We start from the raw sequence: 18996 nt of genomic DNA on the forward strand, positions 1-18996 counted from the left end.
ATCTATTTATTGTTCAATTTGCTTTAACTTATCAGAATAATTTCTTTACGGGAGGAGTGTATACAGGCTTAGTCCTTACATTGACTTTATTTGCATAACCTTTTTTGGTCACAGATATATACTTCCAGTATAGAAATGCTTTAAAGAGAACAAATATTTATGTTTTGGCATATTTAAAATTAAAAAATCAATTTTATAACAATTTCAAAATCTAACTTTTTATGTGGTTCTGTGGTCCATATGATTATTATATTAGTATCAATCACAGAAAGGCCAGCTTTAGGTTACCTTTATTTTTAACACCTACAGCCTCAGGTGAAACTTTTAGATTATTAGCAGTATTGTTGTGTTACATGCCAGTAATTTTTAAAAAATATCTCAAATTTCTCATCTTAATTTCAGTTAAAATCTTTCTTTATAACCATTCAAGTTATTAAATAAATTTAGTGAAATAGCAATGCAAAAATAAGTAATCTGAAGATGAAAATAATTATATAAAACTTAAAGGGAACAACAGCAAATTGAAATGAATGAATAAAATTAGTTAAGTCTAAATATGAAATTATTATACCAGTGAAGAAACAAAATATTGTCAATGGTTTAAATAAAATAAACTTTTCTTGAAAAAAAAATATTTAAATTCAAGCTAATAAAACATGTTTTCATTTCTGTTTCTGAAATGAAATATAACAAATTCATTTCATTTTAAAAGTTTTTTTGTGTTGAAACAAAATGTTTATGAGAAAACTTTGGTCTAATTATGCAGTCGATGATAGAGAAAATAAACCATAATATTTTGTGTGAGATTATATAATAATTAGCATTATAATAACAAACTAAATAAATGAGTTATATTTTCAAATATGAATATTTTGCATGCATTGCAATTGTGAAGCTTTGCTCTTGTTGATTGGCTGATGTAATTTTATCTGTTTGATAAACCAGGAATTATAAGCAAGATATATTAAATGATCTTTCTTTGTGAGTGACTTTTAATTTTGGGTATGGTAATCTTATTTATATTTTTAACATATTGATTATTTGTTGTGTTACCTTTAATTATGGGTATGATAAAATTATTATTATGTTATTTTACATTTCAATATAAGTTTGCTCATTGAAAGGCATTATTTTACCCATGCTTTTTATAATTATTTATGCATGAAAAAAATAAGTTACCCAACAAAAGTGTATTGAGAAAAAAAACTAAATTGCTATTTATTTTTTAATTTATGTTTCTTTTTCTTAAATATGTGTATCATATATCTTCTTAATTACATGAATTATATATCTTTTTATGTTTCAGGATTTGAATGATGTTGCAGAATTGGATTTATTATGTTTTGAAGTAATTGAAGCATTGAAACCTATCACTGTTATTAATTCTGACAGATCTTTATACTATGAAGTAAAAGCTGAAATATTTTTAGATTATTTGAAAGCTGTACTTGAAGAATTGACTACAGAAGAGCAGTAAGTATATTTATGCTTTTTATGTATGTTTTGCAAAGTATTTGGATTAATTATTTTAAAAGGAAAATATTTTATCATTCCTGATGTTTTGTGTTTGTGAGAATTAATAAAGTATTAGCTTTTAAATGATAGAAATGTAGATACATCTGATATTTATATATCTACAAAATGTGTATAGTGATGTGTATAATATTTTGTGTAGAATTCCATAACTGAGCAAGAATGCAACATCAACAACAGTACATTTTCTCATTATTGATCTAAATTTTTGTATGTCTTACAGGATAAATAATGTTGGGTATATATACATGTGATGTACCAGCTTTTGTCCGGAATAAAAAATGGTGAAGAATCATAAATGTAGTCGTTGCTCAAATTATCAGACAATAAGTTTCAAAAACAATGATCCATTTATTATATTTCAGGCGAAAATAGCAGTTACAAAAATTAGATCTCTGGAGTAAATAAAAAAGAATTACTAATAACTATTTGTATGAAGTTTACTGCATCGTGACATTTAAGAAAAGCCCCCGATATTCTTTTGCGAGTCCTTTTATAGCTTCTAGAAAGGCGGAGCTTCAAAGAAATGACATCAGCCTCGTCGGCCAATCCAGTTCGCTTCAAATATCTCCAGAACATTCTATAACTGTACGTGTAGAAAAGACGGGAAAAACAACTTGACTACGGGGCTGTAGATTTAATTCCACGTACTTTCAAATAAGAGAATGTCGCCATTAAAAAAATGAAAAGAACATACAGTTAGAATTTTAAGTGTAATATTGACTACGGAATTTTATTATTACATACATATATATTGGATAATTGTAAAAGTCCATTAACTCTCAGGTTTTGCAGGATTGCAATGAGTGCATTGAAGTGCTGTCAGTATCCAACCTGCTGTTTTGCCAGGTGAAAGAAAATGATTAACTTGCAATCTACTAAACAGACAGCAATACATTCCTTAAATGAGTTGTGGATTTTACAGTTTTGAGCTTCTATTTCAGTATATGTTCTTGCACAGTATCCTTCTTTCATTACTTGTTTTTATTGAATTTTAGCTTTATATTTAGGGCATGCAAGCAGAGAAATTGATGGAAAGACATATTCCAGCATACTCTAATTCATCAAAACATGAAAGTTTCCTGTATATCAAGCTTGAAAGTAAATCCAAGTTTCTGAGAATAACTAAATCTGGATATATTGTTTACACCAAAGCCTTTCAATAATTATTGCAGTTGTAATCTTTGTATTATTTTCCATGGTAAAACATGCATAACATCATCATTTTTATCAAACTGCCATCCACTGCAAAGTAAAAATAAAATTTGCTATTTTACTAGTTTCTAAGAATAGGAGCATGATCCCTATACATGTCACAAATAATTTTATGTTGCAGTTTCAACTTTCACTCCTTTTCAAAATTCATGTAACATAACACTTTTATAAGTTTTTGTTCTCAACTTTGACAAAGTTCTATCACACATAAATTGATTTCAGCCAAAGGCATCTGTGGAAAAATAATTTATCACACTACCACTTTTACCACCTAACCACCAAAGTTCCTATATGCCAATGAAAATCAGGCATAATATTTTGCAGCAGCCCTATATGCATAGATTATTTTTAACTAAGGTTCATTTATGAATATCATTTGAAATTTCACACATGTAAGAACGAATGTGTGCACATGCTCCTGACATTTCTTATGCAGAATCAAAAGTGGCTTGCATTTATGTCATTTGTCAGTTTGCTTCATAGTGTGAGGTCTGAAAATGTTTAAGAAAATTGATCAGCCTGCTAGATGGGAGATACAGTCAGTCATTTGGTTCTAATAGTATGAAACATGAAAATTGAAAAAATATTAATCAGCAAATATGTGAAATGTATAGTGCTAGTGTAGTGGGTGACAGTAAAGTACAAAAATTGGTGAAATGGTTCAAGGTCAAGACACTGATGAAAAGGTGAGAACAACTGGGAATAACTGGCTATAATCAGAAGTGGCAGAGTTCTGTAATGCGAGTATTAAAAAACATGTTGTTCATTACCGTAAAATATTAAAGTCGAAAAGGATGTTATATAAATAAAATAGAGAATTGTATGCAAATTCAAGAAAATTAATATGTTTTTGAAAAATGTGTACTTATTAATTTTTTATTCCAGTTATTTCTAATAGCAAGCAGAACATAATGCAGTCAAACCCACAGTAGTAAAGAATAAGGAAAATCATTAGCTGCCTAAATGCCCTATAGCTTCCCATTGACAAATAGTGTCATCTGCAGAGTGCTGTACTTTTGTACAGATGGTGCAGATCTATAAACTAATCTCAGTGGTACAACAGCCATAGTGGGCCATGGCCTGCAGTGCCCCAATATCTGCTTTCGTGACCATGGCCCCTGGGGAGGTGTGAGCATATGCCCTGAACAGGTGGTCAGCTTTTTGTACGACCCCCAGTGTTTGGTCCCCAAGCAAACATTTATCGACCCACTCAAAGGATAAAAGGCTGAGTCAACCTTGTCCAGCTAGGGGATTGAACCCAGGACATGTGGTGTTGCTGCACAGTGCATTACCCACTGTGCCACTGGGCCTGGAAATCTATATCTTATGCAATATATGTATACATAAAGTAGATATTTAAAAAAGTTATTGTGTAAACTGAAATGTAAAACAGATTTATGAAAATGAATAAATTATTGAAAATTATTTTTCAAAATAATATAGTTAGATGCGTCATATATCAATAATAATTTGAAATTTAAAACATGTTTTAATTAAAGAGAGAAAAATCCTGATTTAATAAATAATTCTAATAACTTCTGACTATTCTCGAAAATGCGTTCAGGATTTGCATTATTTTTGTTGGATTTATGATTATGCTAAGTGCGAATTGTGAGGTAATTTGTGCTGGATAATGCATTAGTTTGAAAAGAAATGAGATAAAGACTATGCCTAGTTCATTTCTTTAAGATTAATTTTTATTCATAATAAATGGAGTGTATTTTTTACACAAGAACTTTCAAAGACTACCTAAAAGTAAAAGTTTCATTTTGATATTTTGTGGAATATATTAGCAGAAGATATGTACAATTCTTTTGAAAGGGAATATTTTAAAGGCAGTGCATTCAGTTCTATTCAAGGTCAAATATTTAAAAAATTTTAATATTTATGTTGCATTACAAAACATGCATTATCATAAAAAAGAAGTATTTGAACTAGATAAATTAACACCAACAATAAATAATAAAAATAGTGATAGGTATGTTTGCTTATTATGTATTTTTCATTAATGTATATTCTGAAAAGAGGACGAGTATAAAAGAAAAAAAAAATTATCTCTGAATTATAAAATATGTAAAGTAAATATGGGCCAAACAGTGGCCATGTAGGTAAGTCTATTAACACCAGTAATTAAGTTGTAATTATGGTGAAAGATTGTGTTTATTTTTTTCCCCATGTGTAACATAAAAGAGCCAGTCCTTAGAAAAACTTTCATGAAGCCATCCCCTCCTTTTGATGGAAAGCCCTTATGTACTTTTGCCTATGCATACAAGCAAGTAAATAAGAAAAACATATATGATAGATACTAAAATCTGTTATTGTTAGAAGTTGTGGTGTTTATGTAAGTAATGAAATGTATATGACATTTTTACTAGTGTCGTCAAAATGACTTGTAATATTTAATGCAATCTTTTCTTCCCCAGAATTGAAACAAGTTTATCAAAGGCATTTGAGTCACTTTGTGAAAATGAAGATAAAATGGTGAGAATTATTATTTCTCTTTTTATTATGTGCTTTAATCTTTAAAAAAAGTTTGAATTAGATTTTATTCAAAATTTTTAGAACATACTGAAAGAATGTAGCTATAGGAAATAACTGCATCAAATTTATGAACATGTTTCTCTATTTTAATGTATTTTATTACCATACCTGAAAACAGTTTATTCCCCTTTTAAAGTTTGATTTTAAATATTCAGCAGTTAACCATTAATTTTGAATGTTTAATATAATTTCTCTAAAAGTTTACAAGTAGATAATTATTGTAAACCGAATAAAATTTTCATAATTCTTCCTTAAATTGTAGTCTTCTTCTTCTTCTTTTTTTATTTTTTTATTTTGCTTATTAATTTTTCCTGGGTTTTTAAAGGCAGAGAGATAGTGGAAAGAATTTAGAAGCACAGCTTATTAAAAACAGCAGGTTAGCAATTGATATGTTTAAGATAAAAAATTATAACTCCATTTCATTTACATGTATAACAGTTTAACTGAATCAGCACAAGGAGGTGGAAAGGGAATTGATTTTTAATGAACTTTTCTTAATGTTCACAGAAACAGTTCGGTGTCCGTAATGCTCTTAAGAATAGTTTCAGTAACGTCACAGACATTGGCAATAAATAGTTGAAATAGGAACTAGGCATTTAGAGCTTCATGCATAAAGCATGTATGTAAAGTGAAAATCGTTTAACACAACGGAGTAGACTAAAATATTTTTTTGTGTTAAAGAATATTGCCGATATATATATACGTAGGTTGGGGCAAAAGTCATGGCAACTATTTTTTTTTTTTTTTTTTTTTTCTTGAAGATACCAGTCCGGTTGGAAAATTTGACATATACAGACGAAAGGACAAGGTCTTAACTACATGTGTGGAAAATGAATAGCACTGAAATATCATACCACACGAATTTATTACAATAGTATACAGGGCAATATGGCCTTCACTGTGCAAAAGAATGATAACACAATACACATAAAGTTGATATGACAAACCTGGGCCTAAAGACCCTCAGTGTAGTCCCCTGCTACTGTCATCACACACAGCCAACGATGTGGGAGGCGCTGAATACCATCAGCCTCAGCATTTGCCACACCATGTGTGAATCGGGTCATCTGTTGATGCACAGCATTAGCAATGTGCTCTCGTGTTGCAAACCGCCTACCATGTATTGGTTCCTTAATCTTGGGAATGAGATCAAAGTTACAGCGAAAGGTCAGAGAGTACGGTGGGTGCTCTAATTCTTCCCATCCCCAATGTCAGAGTAGCTGCCATACACACTCTGCTTTATGTGGTCTTGCATTTTTGTGTAGAATTATTGCACTGTCCACAAGATCTGGACGTTTATCCCGAATGCCATGTCTTACCTGTTGCACTAGGAAGTCCCTGTAGTATTGTGCGGTCACTGTTCTGCCATGAGGAACAAAGTGGCAAAGAATGACATCCCTGACATCATATGCAATGATCACCATCAGTTTGACTGGGGAAGGATTCTGACAGAACTTCTGCTTGCTTTGGTGATTCAAGATGTTGCCACTCTGCGGAGTGACGTTTCAGTTCTGGTTCATATGCCCTAGCCCAAAATTCATCGATGGCGATTATTCTTGACAAGAATTAATTGCCGTCTTGTTGCCAGTGTGCAAAGTGGTCGGAGCATATTGCATAGCACCCACCTTTGAACTTCCGTCAGTGCATGCGGTACCCACTGCAAAACGATTTTGCATAGCTGTAGCTCATTACGCAAAATCCTGTGGATGGTGCATTTCTCGATGCCACTTACCCTAATTCCAGTAATGTCCATCGTCTGTCTTCATCCATGAGGTGCTCGATGACGGCACCTGCCAAGTCGGTCCGCACACTCACCAGTCGTCCCGAACTTTGCTCATCACTGGTTGACACACGTCCTTCCTGAAACTTTCCTACCTGCTGCACTACTGAACAATATGGTAGGGCATTATTCTCAAAGGCTTCTACTAATTCACTGTGACATTCCATCACATTTCTCCCTCGGAGAACGGCTATTTTGATGTAAGCGCACTGCTCAACACGGTTACTTCCATCTCACACAACACTCGCCAACTGACTGATTTCAGAGCCATCTGTTGCTCTGTATACACACTATGTCTGTAGAACTTCCAAACGACATATATGCATTTTGTCATCCATTGACATATCTACAAGAAAAAACTAGTTGCCATGACTTTTACCCCAACCCTCATATATATATTCAACAAAATTAAGTTTATTAGAGTGCATTTTATTTACACACACACATATATAAGCATGTATTTAATAAAAATCAATGAAACAAAAACATCCACAAGAACTTAATTTAATACAAAATTTTCAAGTTTTTTGAAAAACAAAATTTTAATTGATTTTTGGGGAGTTTTCTTAGTTATGATATTTTTCTTTGCATTTTTTTTTTTTTTTTTTTTTTTTTTTTTTTTTTTTTTTTTTTTTAGTATCAAATTTTTCAATGTCATCCATTTTATCATTCATTTCACCATTGGAACGCACATCTAAAAGTAACTGCGCATACTTTTTATGATGTTCCTTATTTTGGGAACAGGAGCTGCATTATTCATTTCATTTTTGTATAGACAGAATCTGTATCAATGATATTTTTTGAACTTTGAACAAACTCCAAACTGTCTTTGTCTACCATAATTGGGGCTGTACACACATTATAATCATCTGCAACGAATTCTTCTGATGATACAGTAGGACAGTCCAATAATACAGTAACTTTTTGAAACATTTTCATCAAGTGTTGGTTCAGTTTCAATATCCTTCTTCCCCAATTAAGACACAATAACATGCCGAACAAATAGTAATTCAGAAGTCAAACAACAAAAATTCAGCGTTATATTTTCAAAATTTTACAGGAGTAGTTTTGATGGTTTTACCGAACCACCATCCTCAGCTGCAAAACCGCAAATGAACAAGATAGGAAATAATGATTAGATAAGATAAGAAAGCCTGGACAAGAATAAGCAAGTGTCACAATCTGTTGATAAAACCAGAACTAAAACATAATTTCTTTAAAGGCCCAAGGCAAAGATGGATTGAAATTAGGATCGTTAACTAGAGCAGAAAGATTTTTTTGAATGTGAAATGCCTCTAGAAAATCCAGTTCAACATTGTTCGTCCAAAAATCACACTTTCAATTTTTCTGCTGCCAAAATTATTTAAAAAATATCTTCCATTGGAGAACTGGATTTTCTAGAGGCATTTCACATTCAAAAAAATCTTTCTGTTCTAGTTAACAATCCTAATTCCAATCCATCTAAAGAAATTATGTTTTAGTTCTGGTTTCATCAACAGATGGCACCACTTGCTTATTCTTGTCCAGGCTTTTTTATCTTATCTAATCATTATTTCCTATCTTGTTCATTTGCGGTTTTGCAGCTGAGGATGGTGGTTCGGTAAAACCATCGAAACTAGTCCTGTAAAATTTTGAAAATATAACGCTGATTTTTTGTTGTTTGACTTCTGAATCCTTCTTCTCCATTTCATTTGGCGCATCTACAACGAATAATTAATATTATAATCATCTGCAATGAATTCTTCCAGTGATACAGTAGGACAGTCCAATAATACAGTAACTTTCTGAAACATTTCATCAAGTGTTGGCTCAGTTTCAATATCCTTCTTCTCCATTTCGTTTGGCGCAAACCAAACTCACTAATTTTTACACACACTGCAATGTACTCATCACTGAATTCCAAAGTCAACTGATTAGAGATGATATGTTTTTGTGTGGCGTTTGTAGGGGTGGAGGGTGAAAGTAGCTTAGATAAACAAAATTGGCTTGTGTTACTGGCTATTCTGAGAATATTTCAAAGCCAAGTTAGCTTTCTTTATACGAAACATGCAAAACCACATCTCTTTCATTTCACACTCCTCTTAACTTTTTGAAGGGCGGTTGTTATCTTCAGTAATCACCTTTTCTATTGAACGTCTTACTCACTCGTGTGAGTGGTTTCCAAGACTGATTGTCTGTGAAGTTCCCTTGTAGCTCACTAGATGGCAATCAAGAAACATAAGCCAGTAGTTGATGCAGCAATTCATCTTTCATCTTCAAGAAAATTAACATCATCCATCGAAGACAACATTACGACGATGTGCACTCTGCAGCACCAAGAAAAAGCCTGTAAGAACAGTGTGTGAATGCAGCAGATGCAAAGTTGCACTCTGCTTGAAAAAGAAAAACTGTTTCCATTAGTACCATAGAGACTGATTTGTAAAGATGTGTTCTGTGGGCGGTGGTCACTAACACTAACCACCAGAAGTGGTCATTTTTTTCATGTGTCTTGGACAAAATATGTGTAATTGTCACAAATAATTTCATTGTAGCGCCTGATATCATAAATAAAACAAGAGTTTTACTGAAAAGGTTAGCAATTGCTTTTTCCTGCCCCTCAGGGAGTTAAATCTCGACTGCGCGGCTGGTGTTTTTCGTATTTTGTTCATTCCCAGAAGGGAAATGTTTTCATGTTAAGAGATTTTCATTTTGTGTTAAAAGGAAGAAAAATGCATGAAAATACATAGTAGTTTGTCGGGACAGTTGTATTATTTCGTGTTAACCGATATTTCATCTGAAGCGTTTTTGCGTTAAACGTATTTCACCGTATTTCTTGCATGTATTTTACATCTGTTTTTCACCCTCTAGCACATGTTGGCCTCTCTCACAAAGTTATATAACAGTTTTCACAGACTGTGGCATGACATTTTCATCAGTACCAATAAAAATCTTCAAATTTCTCACCGAAATAACATATTTCCAATAGACTGTTTGAAGCATCTCAAATTCAGTCTTCTCCTGTATTACATCTGTATCTCCACCACTGTCTTTCTACTTCATAAGCACTTCTGGATTTCTCTAGAATTCATTTTTTTAAATAATTGGTTATCAATCTACTTCTAACCTGTTTGCGTTGAATAATGTGAAGCACTTTTTGAGTACCATAAAGTATTTGTTCAATGTAGAAAATCTAAAATAGTGCTCTAGAACTGCTGTGTTATAATTGTATGAAAACTTATATGTTGTAAATGTAGATGAATAACTGAAATAACATATTTCCAATAGACTGTTTGAAGCATCTCAAATTCAGTCTTCTCCTGTATTACATCTGTATCTCCACCACTGTCTTTCTACTTCATAAGCACTTCTGGATTTCTCTAGAATTCATTTTTTTAAATAATTGGTTATCAGTCTACTTCTAACCTGTTTGCGTTGAATAATGTGAAGCACTTTTTGGGTACCATAAAGTAATTGTTCAATGTAGAAAATCTAAAATAGTGCTCTAGAACTGCTGTGTTATAATTGTATGAAAACTTATATGTTGTAAATGTAGATGAAACCTATGAACCGACCTTTTTTGAAAGTAAGTTTTCTGAATTTACTAATTTGTAGGATGAGAATCTTAAAGCATTCTTTATTGCAATCCATGGATTGCAGATATATTGAATGTAAATCTTGCTGTGCTTTAAATATTAATATTGCATGTATGCTAGTTGTAAATGAAAGCTTTACAAATCTTTTAGCAGTTTTTTCCTTGTTAATGTAGATTAATATTATTAGTTCATAATGGTCAGAGGAGAAAGCCTTTCAGTAATAGAGGGGTAAATATGCAAAAGAGGAAAATTTTGTTTTTGTTAACACTGTAAATATATGTTATATTAAATATATACTTTTTTTAATGTAATCTGCCATATTAATGTAGGTTTGGCTGGGGCATATTAATATAGGTTTGGCTCTTCTTAGTTTCATAGAATAGCAATTTTATGTGTGCATGCCTAAAGTCACACTGTTTAATATTTTTCTTCTTATATATTTACCATATTTTCAATGTGTTTCTTTTCACTAATTCTATAATAGCCGCCCAGGCGGTAAGTGGTAAGGGAAGCCTACTACAGTACTGAAGGGCCCGAGTTCGAAACCCAGATAAGTCATAGTTGTAACTGTCCGTCCCTTCCTCGGAGGAAATGGTGGCTGCCTATTAGGTGCCTCCGCAATAAAATGGCTACCACTTCTGTCTTTAAGAGTGACCGGTGATGAATAAGCAATTCCCTGCCATTGGATTTAAAAAAAAAAAAAAAACTAATTTTATAATATTCCAGTTCTAAAAAATAACACATGTCAAGTACACATAATTTTGACTTAGGGCTAAAAAGCTTATTTTCCGGTTATGGAATTTTTAATGAATGGTGCCCCTTCATAGTTCATTGAACTTTATTTGCATTATAGTTACATTTATTGTTCATTTTAATTACTGCTTTTATAATAGTATAGTTTTTAAAATGTAATAGAAATATTACTTTTCTTTTGATCCCCCTTATTGGATTAATATGTATTTCTTTAACAGGCAATTCTCTTGCACATACTTATGCACAGAGAGGAAGAAACTACAAAGGAAGTTCAAGAAATTCAAGAGTTTGCAGTAAGCTGGATGTTGCTGAAACTTCTTTCAAATAAAAATGATTCTTTAAATCATTTCATATGGAAACAGTCTGCAACTAAATTACGTACTATAGCCGTTAACAATTCTGCATTTTATAACTTTTATTCAGATTTTTTAGTTAATTGTATCAATATGTTAGAGTGCAGTTCTGATCTTGCTGGCAGTGAGTGGAAATCAAGGTATGTGTATATTTGGAAATTCTAAAATTATGATTGCTTGTCTCTTTAAAATTTTCAGTTTTTCATGCCTTCCATTTTTTTGAAAAATGCAGGTAGTTAAAAATTATGTCAGTTCTTAAATTATTCATTTTTATTTCAGTTCATATATAAATATGTGCAGTACATTTACTGTAAGTAGTGTGCACATTGTATCTGTGGATATGTGTTGAATATTCCTCTGTTTGATATATATATCAAACATATTATCTGTACCCACATATTATCTGTACAAGATATAGGTAATGTGACATGGTCTGGCATAGATTTCAATATGTGATAATAAGCTAAGTACAAAATATTTCATACCTTTGCATGCGAAATTTGTAAAGCTATCAAAGAACAAATAAACCAATATAAAACATTTTTCAATATCAATTACAGAGTTACTCTAGATGTTTCAACAGAATGTATGAAAACACTTACACAATCAAAAACAACTAATTTTTTTAATGATCAGTCATTCTATATTGGATAAAACAGGACACGTTATTAAATTTGTAGCTGTTCCTATGAAAAACATTTGCTAAATAATATAATATTGATTGCATATAGCTTTGTAAACCTTGCAAGTAAATATATAGTTTTAATTTTTAAGGCATTGTAAAATACCAATACAAATTTCTACTCTGAAAAAAACATATAAAAAGTTAAATTTTATATTTGTGGAGCTTCCTGATCCCAAATAATGAAACTGCTTTCATAAAATTCTCTACCATATTTTGAAGAACCTTTAAGTTAAAAATACATATCTAGGATAAATATTTAAAGAAGTAAAACCTGTATCTATCTTTTTTTAATGCTTTATTTATTTTGATTTTTAGTGATATATTGAAAATAAGTGTCAGCCTTGAAAAGTTAAAAAAAATAATTATTTTTTATGCATAAGGATAGATAAAGCAGCATATAATGAACCAATCTGATAACTATTTCTTCTGTCTCTCTTCGCTCAAAAATAAAGAAAATGAAAAAAAAAAAAAAAAAAATTATAATAAAAAAAATAACCCCAAAATAAAGAAAGAATAAAGTATCTAGTTGTTGATTTATTATTATCTCCCCCTTTTAAGGCATAATTTAGGAAGTATTGTACAAAGGCTTTTTGAACATTTGTTAGATGATTTGCATTGTAATTACAGAAATATTTTGCCTAAAATTTTTATGTTTTAAATGTTCTATTCTTCACTATCTATATACCCTAATTTTCAAGACAATATGTAGTAGTACTTTTGTAGTATAGGAAGAGGTATTTTATCCCATTGCTCTCAAACAGCTTTCCAATGGAGTTTGTAGGTCAGCGTTTGGGAAACCAGCTTTTTAAAAGTCCAAAAGTGCAAAAATACATTGGTGATAGATCAGAATATTTAGGAGGGATACAAGTGAAGGGTATGGCCTTGATACCTGTTTCTTGTTCCATTATTTCCAGGAAATTAACAGATTTTTATGTGTCACTGCTTGCTTTGTCTTGATGCAATTCTACTGATTGATCACATAGTGTGTAAAGAGAAGTATTTCATATTTGAAAATTGGGATAAAATATGTTTTTGATAATATGTGGAGCTAATGTTAACATTTTTCTTCCTCTCTTTATTTTATATTCTTCGCTCTCTTTATTTTTAATTTGCCATCATATTAAAAATGAGCAACAATCATAAATCCTTTAGGAAAACTCTTTAGATTCCTTGAACCATTTAAGACTTTTTCTCCTCTTTGGTGATAATAAATGGTTTTCTTTTTTTGCAGTCAACCCAAGATTCATCTATTGTGACAACATTTTTCCATCTTTGTCTAGATAAATGTTTCTCATAAAGAATTCTGCAGCACATTTTGCATTTGGCGATCTGTCATGGAGAAAGATGATGTACATTATGTTTTTCTCCTTTTTAAGATTCAAATCAGCATCAGTCACTTTGATTTGGGAAGTGTCTTTTGACTTGCTGAATTTTCACTTATTAAAGAGCTTACTTTTGCAAAATTTGAAGCATTATGTTTTTTCCTTGGATATGCATTTGGAACGATTTTTTCACTTGAAACTAAATTTTGACATTTTGTTTCCTTGTTGTTGATAATATTACCTTTCATAGCTTTAGATATAAAAAAATTGTGGCTTTCACAAAGTTTTTTAATAACTAGGTATAAGTAATTTTTTCTTTGCAAAGAACACAAACATAGTCTTCTAGCCATTGCTTCTTTAAAAGTGACCTTTTGCATGAAAACAACAAAACTGTCAAGTAGCAGATGGTAATTTATACTTTCAAAAATATAGTTGCAATCATTAAAAGAAATTGCAATCAATTTTTTTTTTTTTTTTTTTTTTTTTTTTTTTTTAAACGGAAAAGCAAAGTTTTCTAAAAAATGATGGATCAGCCTCTGTATTATATACAGAGAAAAAAACAACAACTTACAAACAAGGTGATGATTCAGCATAGTTTTATTTCATAATAAAGCAAGCCTGGATAAGTATAAATAGGTTCACATATCATCATTATGGGTTTGCTATGTACCCCCACTGTTTTACAGAGCTTACATTATTTTAGACTATGTTAATAAACAAAAGAGCCTAGAGATGCATTTTGGCAAGCAGCAAAGTAGGAAAAAAAGATTGTGCATTAGCAAAAGTGATATTATACATAAAAATTTCTTTAATCTGATTGGATGAGAGCCATCCACATTGTGATATGATTACATAAGAAACATAAAATGGATTAATTTGGAAAGACACAATCTGGAAGGTTATTATAAACTATTTCTACTTTTAGAACAGAAAGGAGAGATAGCCAAATTAAAATGGGAATAAAAAAGACTATTACCAAATTAGTGTTGCCTTTTGTATTTTATACCTTACATATCCCCCCCCCCTCTTTAAGGAGAGAAAGGCTTGGCAAAAGAAAAACCTTTTTAGAAAGAAGCATCATTAGCAAAAACAAGGGAAACATAATTTTGCTGGAAAAAAAATTATAAAATTTTTATCTAATTAAGTTTTGCTGGGCCAGTATGTATGATATAAAATAGGAAAGAAAACGATTAACTTTAATTTGGCAATAGTTCTTTTTATTCCACATTTTAATTTGGTTATCTTCCCATTCTGTTCTAAAGTAGAAAAAGTTATGATAACTTTCTGGACTGTATCTTTCCTTGTTTCTTTTCATGCTGCAATGCAGATGACTCTCTTTCAGTCAGATTAAGGAGACTTTTTACTATAAATAAATATCACTGCTACTAGTGCACAGTACATTTTCCTGCTCGTAGTCGTGCATAATTTGGTACTGTGCTTTATCCTTTTTCTAAAAACATAAGTTGTACAGAATTGTGAGATGCATAGTGTACCCATAATGATGATGTGTGAACATGTTTATTCTTACCTTGCTTTATTACAAAATAAAACCATGTTAAATCGATGCCATGTCTGAAAGATTTTCTTCTCCATTGTGTCATCATATGAATCTACAAACTTTGTCATTCTATATATGCCATAAAGAATTATTGAGTATCTGCAGTTATTATATATATATATTTGCAAGTGGGAAACGAAATTATGAATTTAGGAATCCTTGTTCATTTTCTAAAATTTTCATTATATGAATTATTGTAAATTATTATCAAATAATAGGAAATAAAATTGTCTGCTAAGATACAGTTATTCATTATTAAATTTTTACTATAAATTGATTATTTTCAAATAATATTATTTGATTTATATTAAAAGCAGCATGAAGAAGTTCTCAATTTTACTTTAAATACTTTCTGACAAAAATATTGTTATGATTATTTTTTCTCCTTTTGTAGGCAGATATCAAATGATGCAAGACTTTCACGGGATGCAGTTTTAAATCACTACAAGTGTTTGCTGAGTGCTAATGATGATGTTTGTCATGCTACAAGAGAAAATTTGTTAAGACTAGTTGCTCAAGGAGATACACCTATCTGGAATGAAATTCTGTCCTTTGCTTTATAGGTTTCTGATTGTTGTTTCGGTCTATTATACAAAGACACCATATTTATTTGAAGTCATATATTTATTTTATTGCATATAATTGTGTGGACTTTTATAATATTCTGAATTTTTCTCTAGGAATGAACTAATAAGGTTTTTTATTTCAAGTTAATAATTTTTCTCTTCTGTAGATGTTATTATAAATGCAAGTGGACAATTACTGTATATTCTGGTCAGATAATTTATCAACTGTGTAATCTGTTTGCAATGTGTAAACACAAAAATCGATTATTGCATGTTTATTTCAGATTCAGAGAAAGTCTTTAAACTCTAATTTGTTATTGCTATTATCTTGTTTTAAATCTATTGATAAACCTGACTTTTGCAGTGCATTCATTATACATAGATATTCCTCTAGAAGATTGCATATACATAGGAAATAAACTTCTGCAAACTGAATCATACCACTATTTACTTTTTGAGTAGGATGCACGTTTACAAGTATATTTTGTGTATATGCTATGTGAAATTATATACATGTGTAGGAAACAAAATTATCTATTTAGGAATCCTTATTCATTTTCTCAAATTTTTATGATATTAATTAATGTGGATTATTTTTAAATAATAGGAAACAATATTAAGTAAAATGAGATAAAGTATGAAATAAGTTTAATTTGAAAATGTCATTTAAGTACATACTGAAATGATATTCATTATAGGATTTATTTAAATCTATGTCAGAATTAAATTATTCACCAAAGAAATCAGAACGTTTTGATCAATACTAGTATATTTTAAAGAGCATTTACTACTTCATTCACTAATCATTTCATACATATAAATAAAACAAAATGCGTTATACATATGAAAAAATATTAATTACTCAGTTTACAAAATGCATCTAAATCTTTTTTAAAGCTTGGATTGTTTTTCTGTGCTGTTAGAAATTTGAATATTGATGTAAAATATTCTTTATTTATTTATTTGATTTTTTCCCATGTTTTAAAAATCTATGTCATTCTTGCATAATAATGTTAAATTTTCAAAGATAATATGTCATATTAGTATCATAATGCTAAAATTCAGAACATTTTACCAACCATAATTACATTTTCATTTCAAAATCATACTCAAATGATTTTTTTTCTGTGCTTTTTCTATTGGAAATGGTATATAAAGTTTACAATTTTGCCAATTTTTTCCAATTAAGTTTGCATCTAAAGAAACTTTATTTAATAAATGATTGATAAGGATTTTCTAACTGCAAATTGCTTTGCAGAGGGCAGTATAAAAATTTTAATTTCAAATACCTTTAGTAAAAGGTTACATGTGTCCAAGATTGCAACAGTTTGAAAACATATCTGATTTGATACTTTTCTTAAATTGGCCTGACAACCTTTAATTTAAACGGTATTGTGATGTGCCTTTTATTTTGTTTTATTTTGTTTTTATAATTGTTGTGTTTTTAAATATCCTGTATATACACAATACATGTATATGACAATGTCAAATGTGATCATAATGCATGTGGTGAATAAAATAAAATGAAGGAAAATTAATTATTAAAATTATTTAATAAAAATGTTTTAAGTTCTATACAGTTTATACTGATGTTACACATTTAATAAAAACACTATAAAACAAGTTATTCATATGATTTAAAGGATTATACAATACATAAAAAATTATCATTCTAAGCTTAAATTATATAATATATAAAAATTCTTTATCTATGGACCATAATAAATATAACATTCTGATAGGAAATTGATGAATGAATATAATTAATATTCCTGAAATATTTTCAAAAATGTATAAAAATTTTATTAAAATGTGTTTTTTTCAAAATTTCCAATTATCCAGGTATTGTCTTTGGTATATTCTTATTCTTCAACTGTGCTCTTCAATTCTTGTACATGATTCAGTACGTCCTTTTTTGTGATGATACCGACAAGCCTTCTGTTAAAAAAGTATGGAGTTTATGGTTAGAAATTATGTATAACTCAGCATGTTCATAAAATATATCAACAATATTTATACTTTTAGTCATACTTTTTACAAAAGCATTTCACATGAAAAATCTGAAAGTTTTATTTTCTTTAAATTAATGTTTGATAAGCAATTTACGTTTTTGACAAAGAAGTAATGAAGAAATGCTGCATTAGAAACTATTCTACTGGTATTTTTCTTACACTTTACTGAAAGAGTTGGCAAAAATTAAATGAGAAAATGGTTCTGCTTTAATATTTATTTGAAATAAAAAGCATTATAAGAAAATAGTATATCTAAGCATTTCACAAAAAGTTTTCGCCAAACTATGAAAATGTTTTTTGAAATTCTTCTATTCTATTTAAAAAAGTAGTTGTCTATATAACATTCTATTTTAAAAAGCAGTTATTATAATAAGAAAAAGAAGTTTACATTAGGTAATATGCATGAAGATAATTTCTCCCAGAAGTATTTGAATGCACGAGTTTCATGTCTGAAGCAAATGTTATGTAGTGCTAGATGGTAAATATTACACTATTTCATACCAAAATATTTAATTGAATTGAATTTTTCAACTATGTAAAATACTCGTATGTCTCATATTTTTTATACTCAGAAGTAAGGAAGATCTCAGATGAAAAATTATTTTATAATAATATATGATAAATGTTTTGATATATAAGAGTTACAGTTCTCAAACCGGCATCTTTTAGTGTTTTATTTTATGTTGAAAGAAACTGGTATATTTTAAAAAGAAATTAATTCATTATCCTTTTACCACAGCTTAACCATTGAGCTGATCAGTATTTCTAACAAGTGAACAGTTTATTACAGAAAGAATGCTTCGATTTTGTCAAAATAAAATAAATCCTATTGGTCTAAGCCATTTGCATTCAAAAATTTTAGTTAAGTGATTTCCAGTTAGTTTAAAAAAAATTTAATGAGATTTCTTTAAAATGTCTTATTATGATTATGTTCTACACTCTAAACTATTTTCCTACACAATAGCCACATAATCAATACAGACATATTTTTGTAATACAGGAATAATTTGTATATCTCTCACTAATGACAATTTGCACATGCTCATTCAGTCAGTGCAGCACTTTTAGCATCTTTGCCATCAAATCGGTTTCCTTGCATGTTTTCA

General features: G+C 29.9%; 2 protein-coding genes across 3 annotated transcripts in view; one reads left to right on the forward strand and one right to left on the reverse strand.

Moving 5' to 3' along the window:
- Positions 1-17890, forward strand: part of LOC118196162 (uncharacterized) — an 89156-nt gene extending 71266 nt beyond the window's left edge. The window contains exons 5-8 of the mRNA XM_085813094.1: positions 1307-1473; positions 5172-5229; positions 11613-11887; positions 15707-17890. Of these exons, the coding sequence (XP_085669220.1) occupies positions 1307-1473; positions 5172-5229; positions 11613-11887; positions 15707-15875 (669 nt within the window). The 3' untranslated portion in view covers positions 15876-17890. The remainder of the gene's footprint in view (positions 1-1306; positions 1474-5171; positions 5230-11612; positions 11888-15706) is intronic.
- The window catches only part of LOC118196160 (H(+)/Cl(-) exchange transporter 5-like), an 81731-nt gene continuing 80147 nt past the window's right edge, over positions 17413-18996 (reverse strand). For both annotated transcript variants that reach the window (XM_035367577.2, XM_035367578.2), the window contains exon 20: positions 17413-17816. In XM_035367577.2, the coding sequence (XP_035223468.1) occupies positions 17741-17816 (76 nt within the window). In that variant the 3' untranslated portion in view covers positions 17413-17740. The remainder of the gene's footprint in view (positions 17817-18996) is intronic.

This window comes from Stegodyphus dumicola, chromosome 3 (genome assembly GCF_044657685.1).
Source record: "Stegodyphus dumicola isolate Sdum_Otavi_A_Nest chromosome 3, ASM4465768v1".
Lineage (NCBI taxonomy): Eukaryota > Metazoa > Arthropoda > Arachnida > Araneae > Eresidae > Stegodyphus > Stegodyphus dumicola.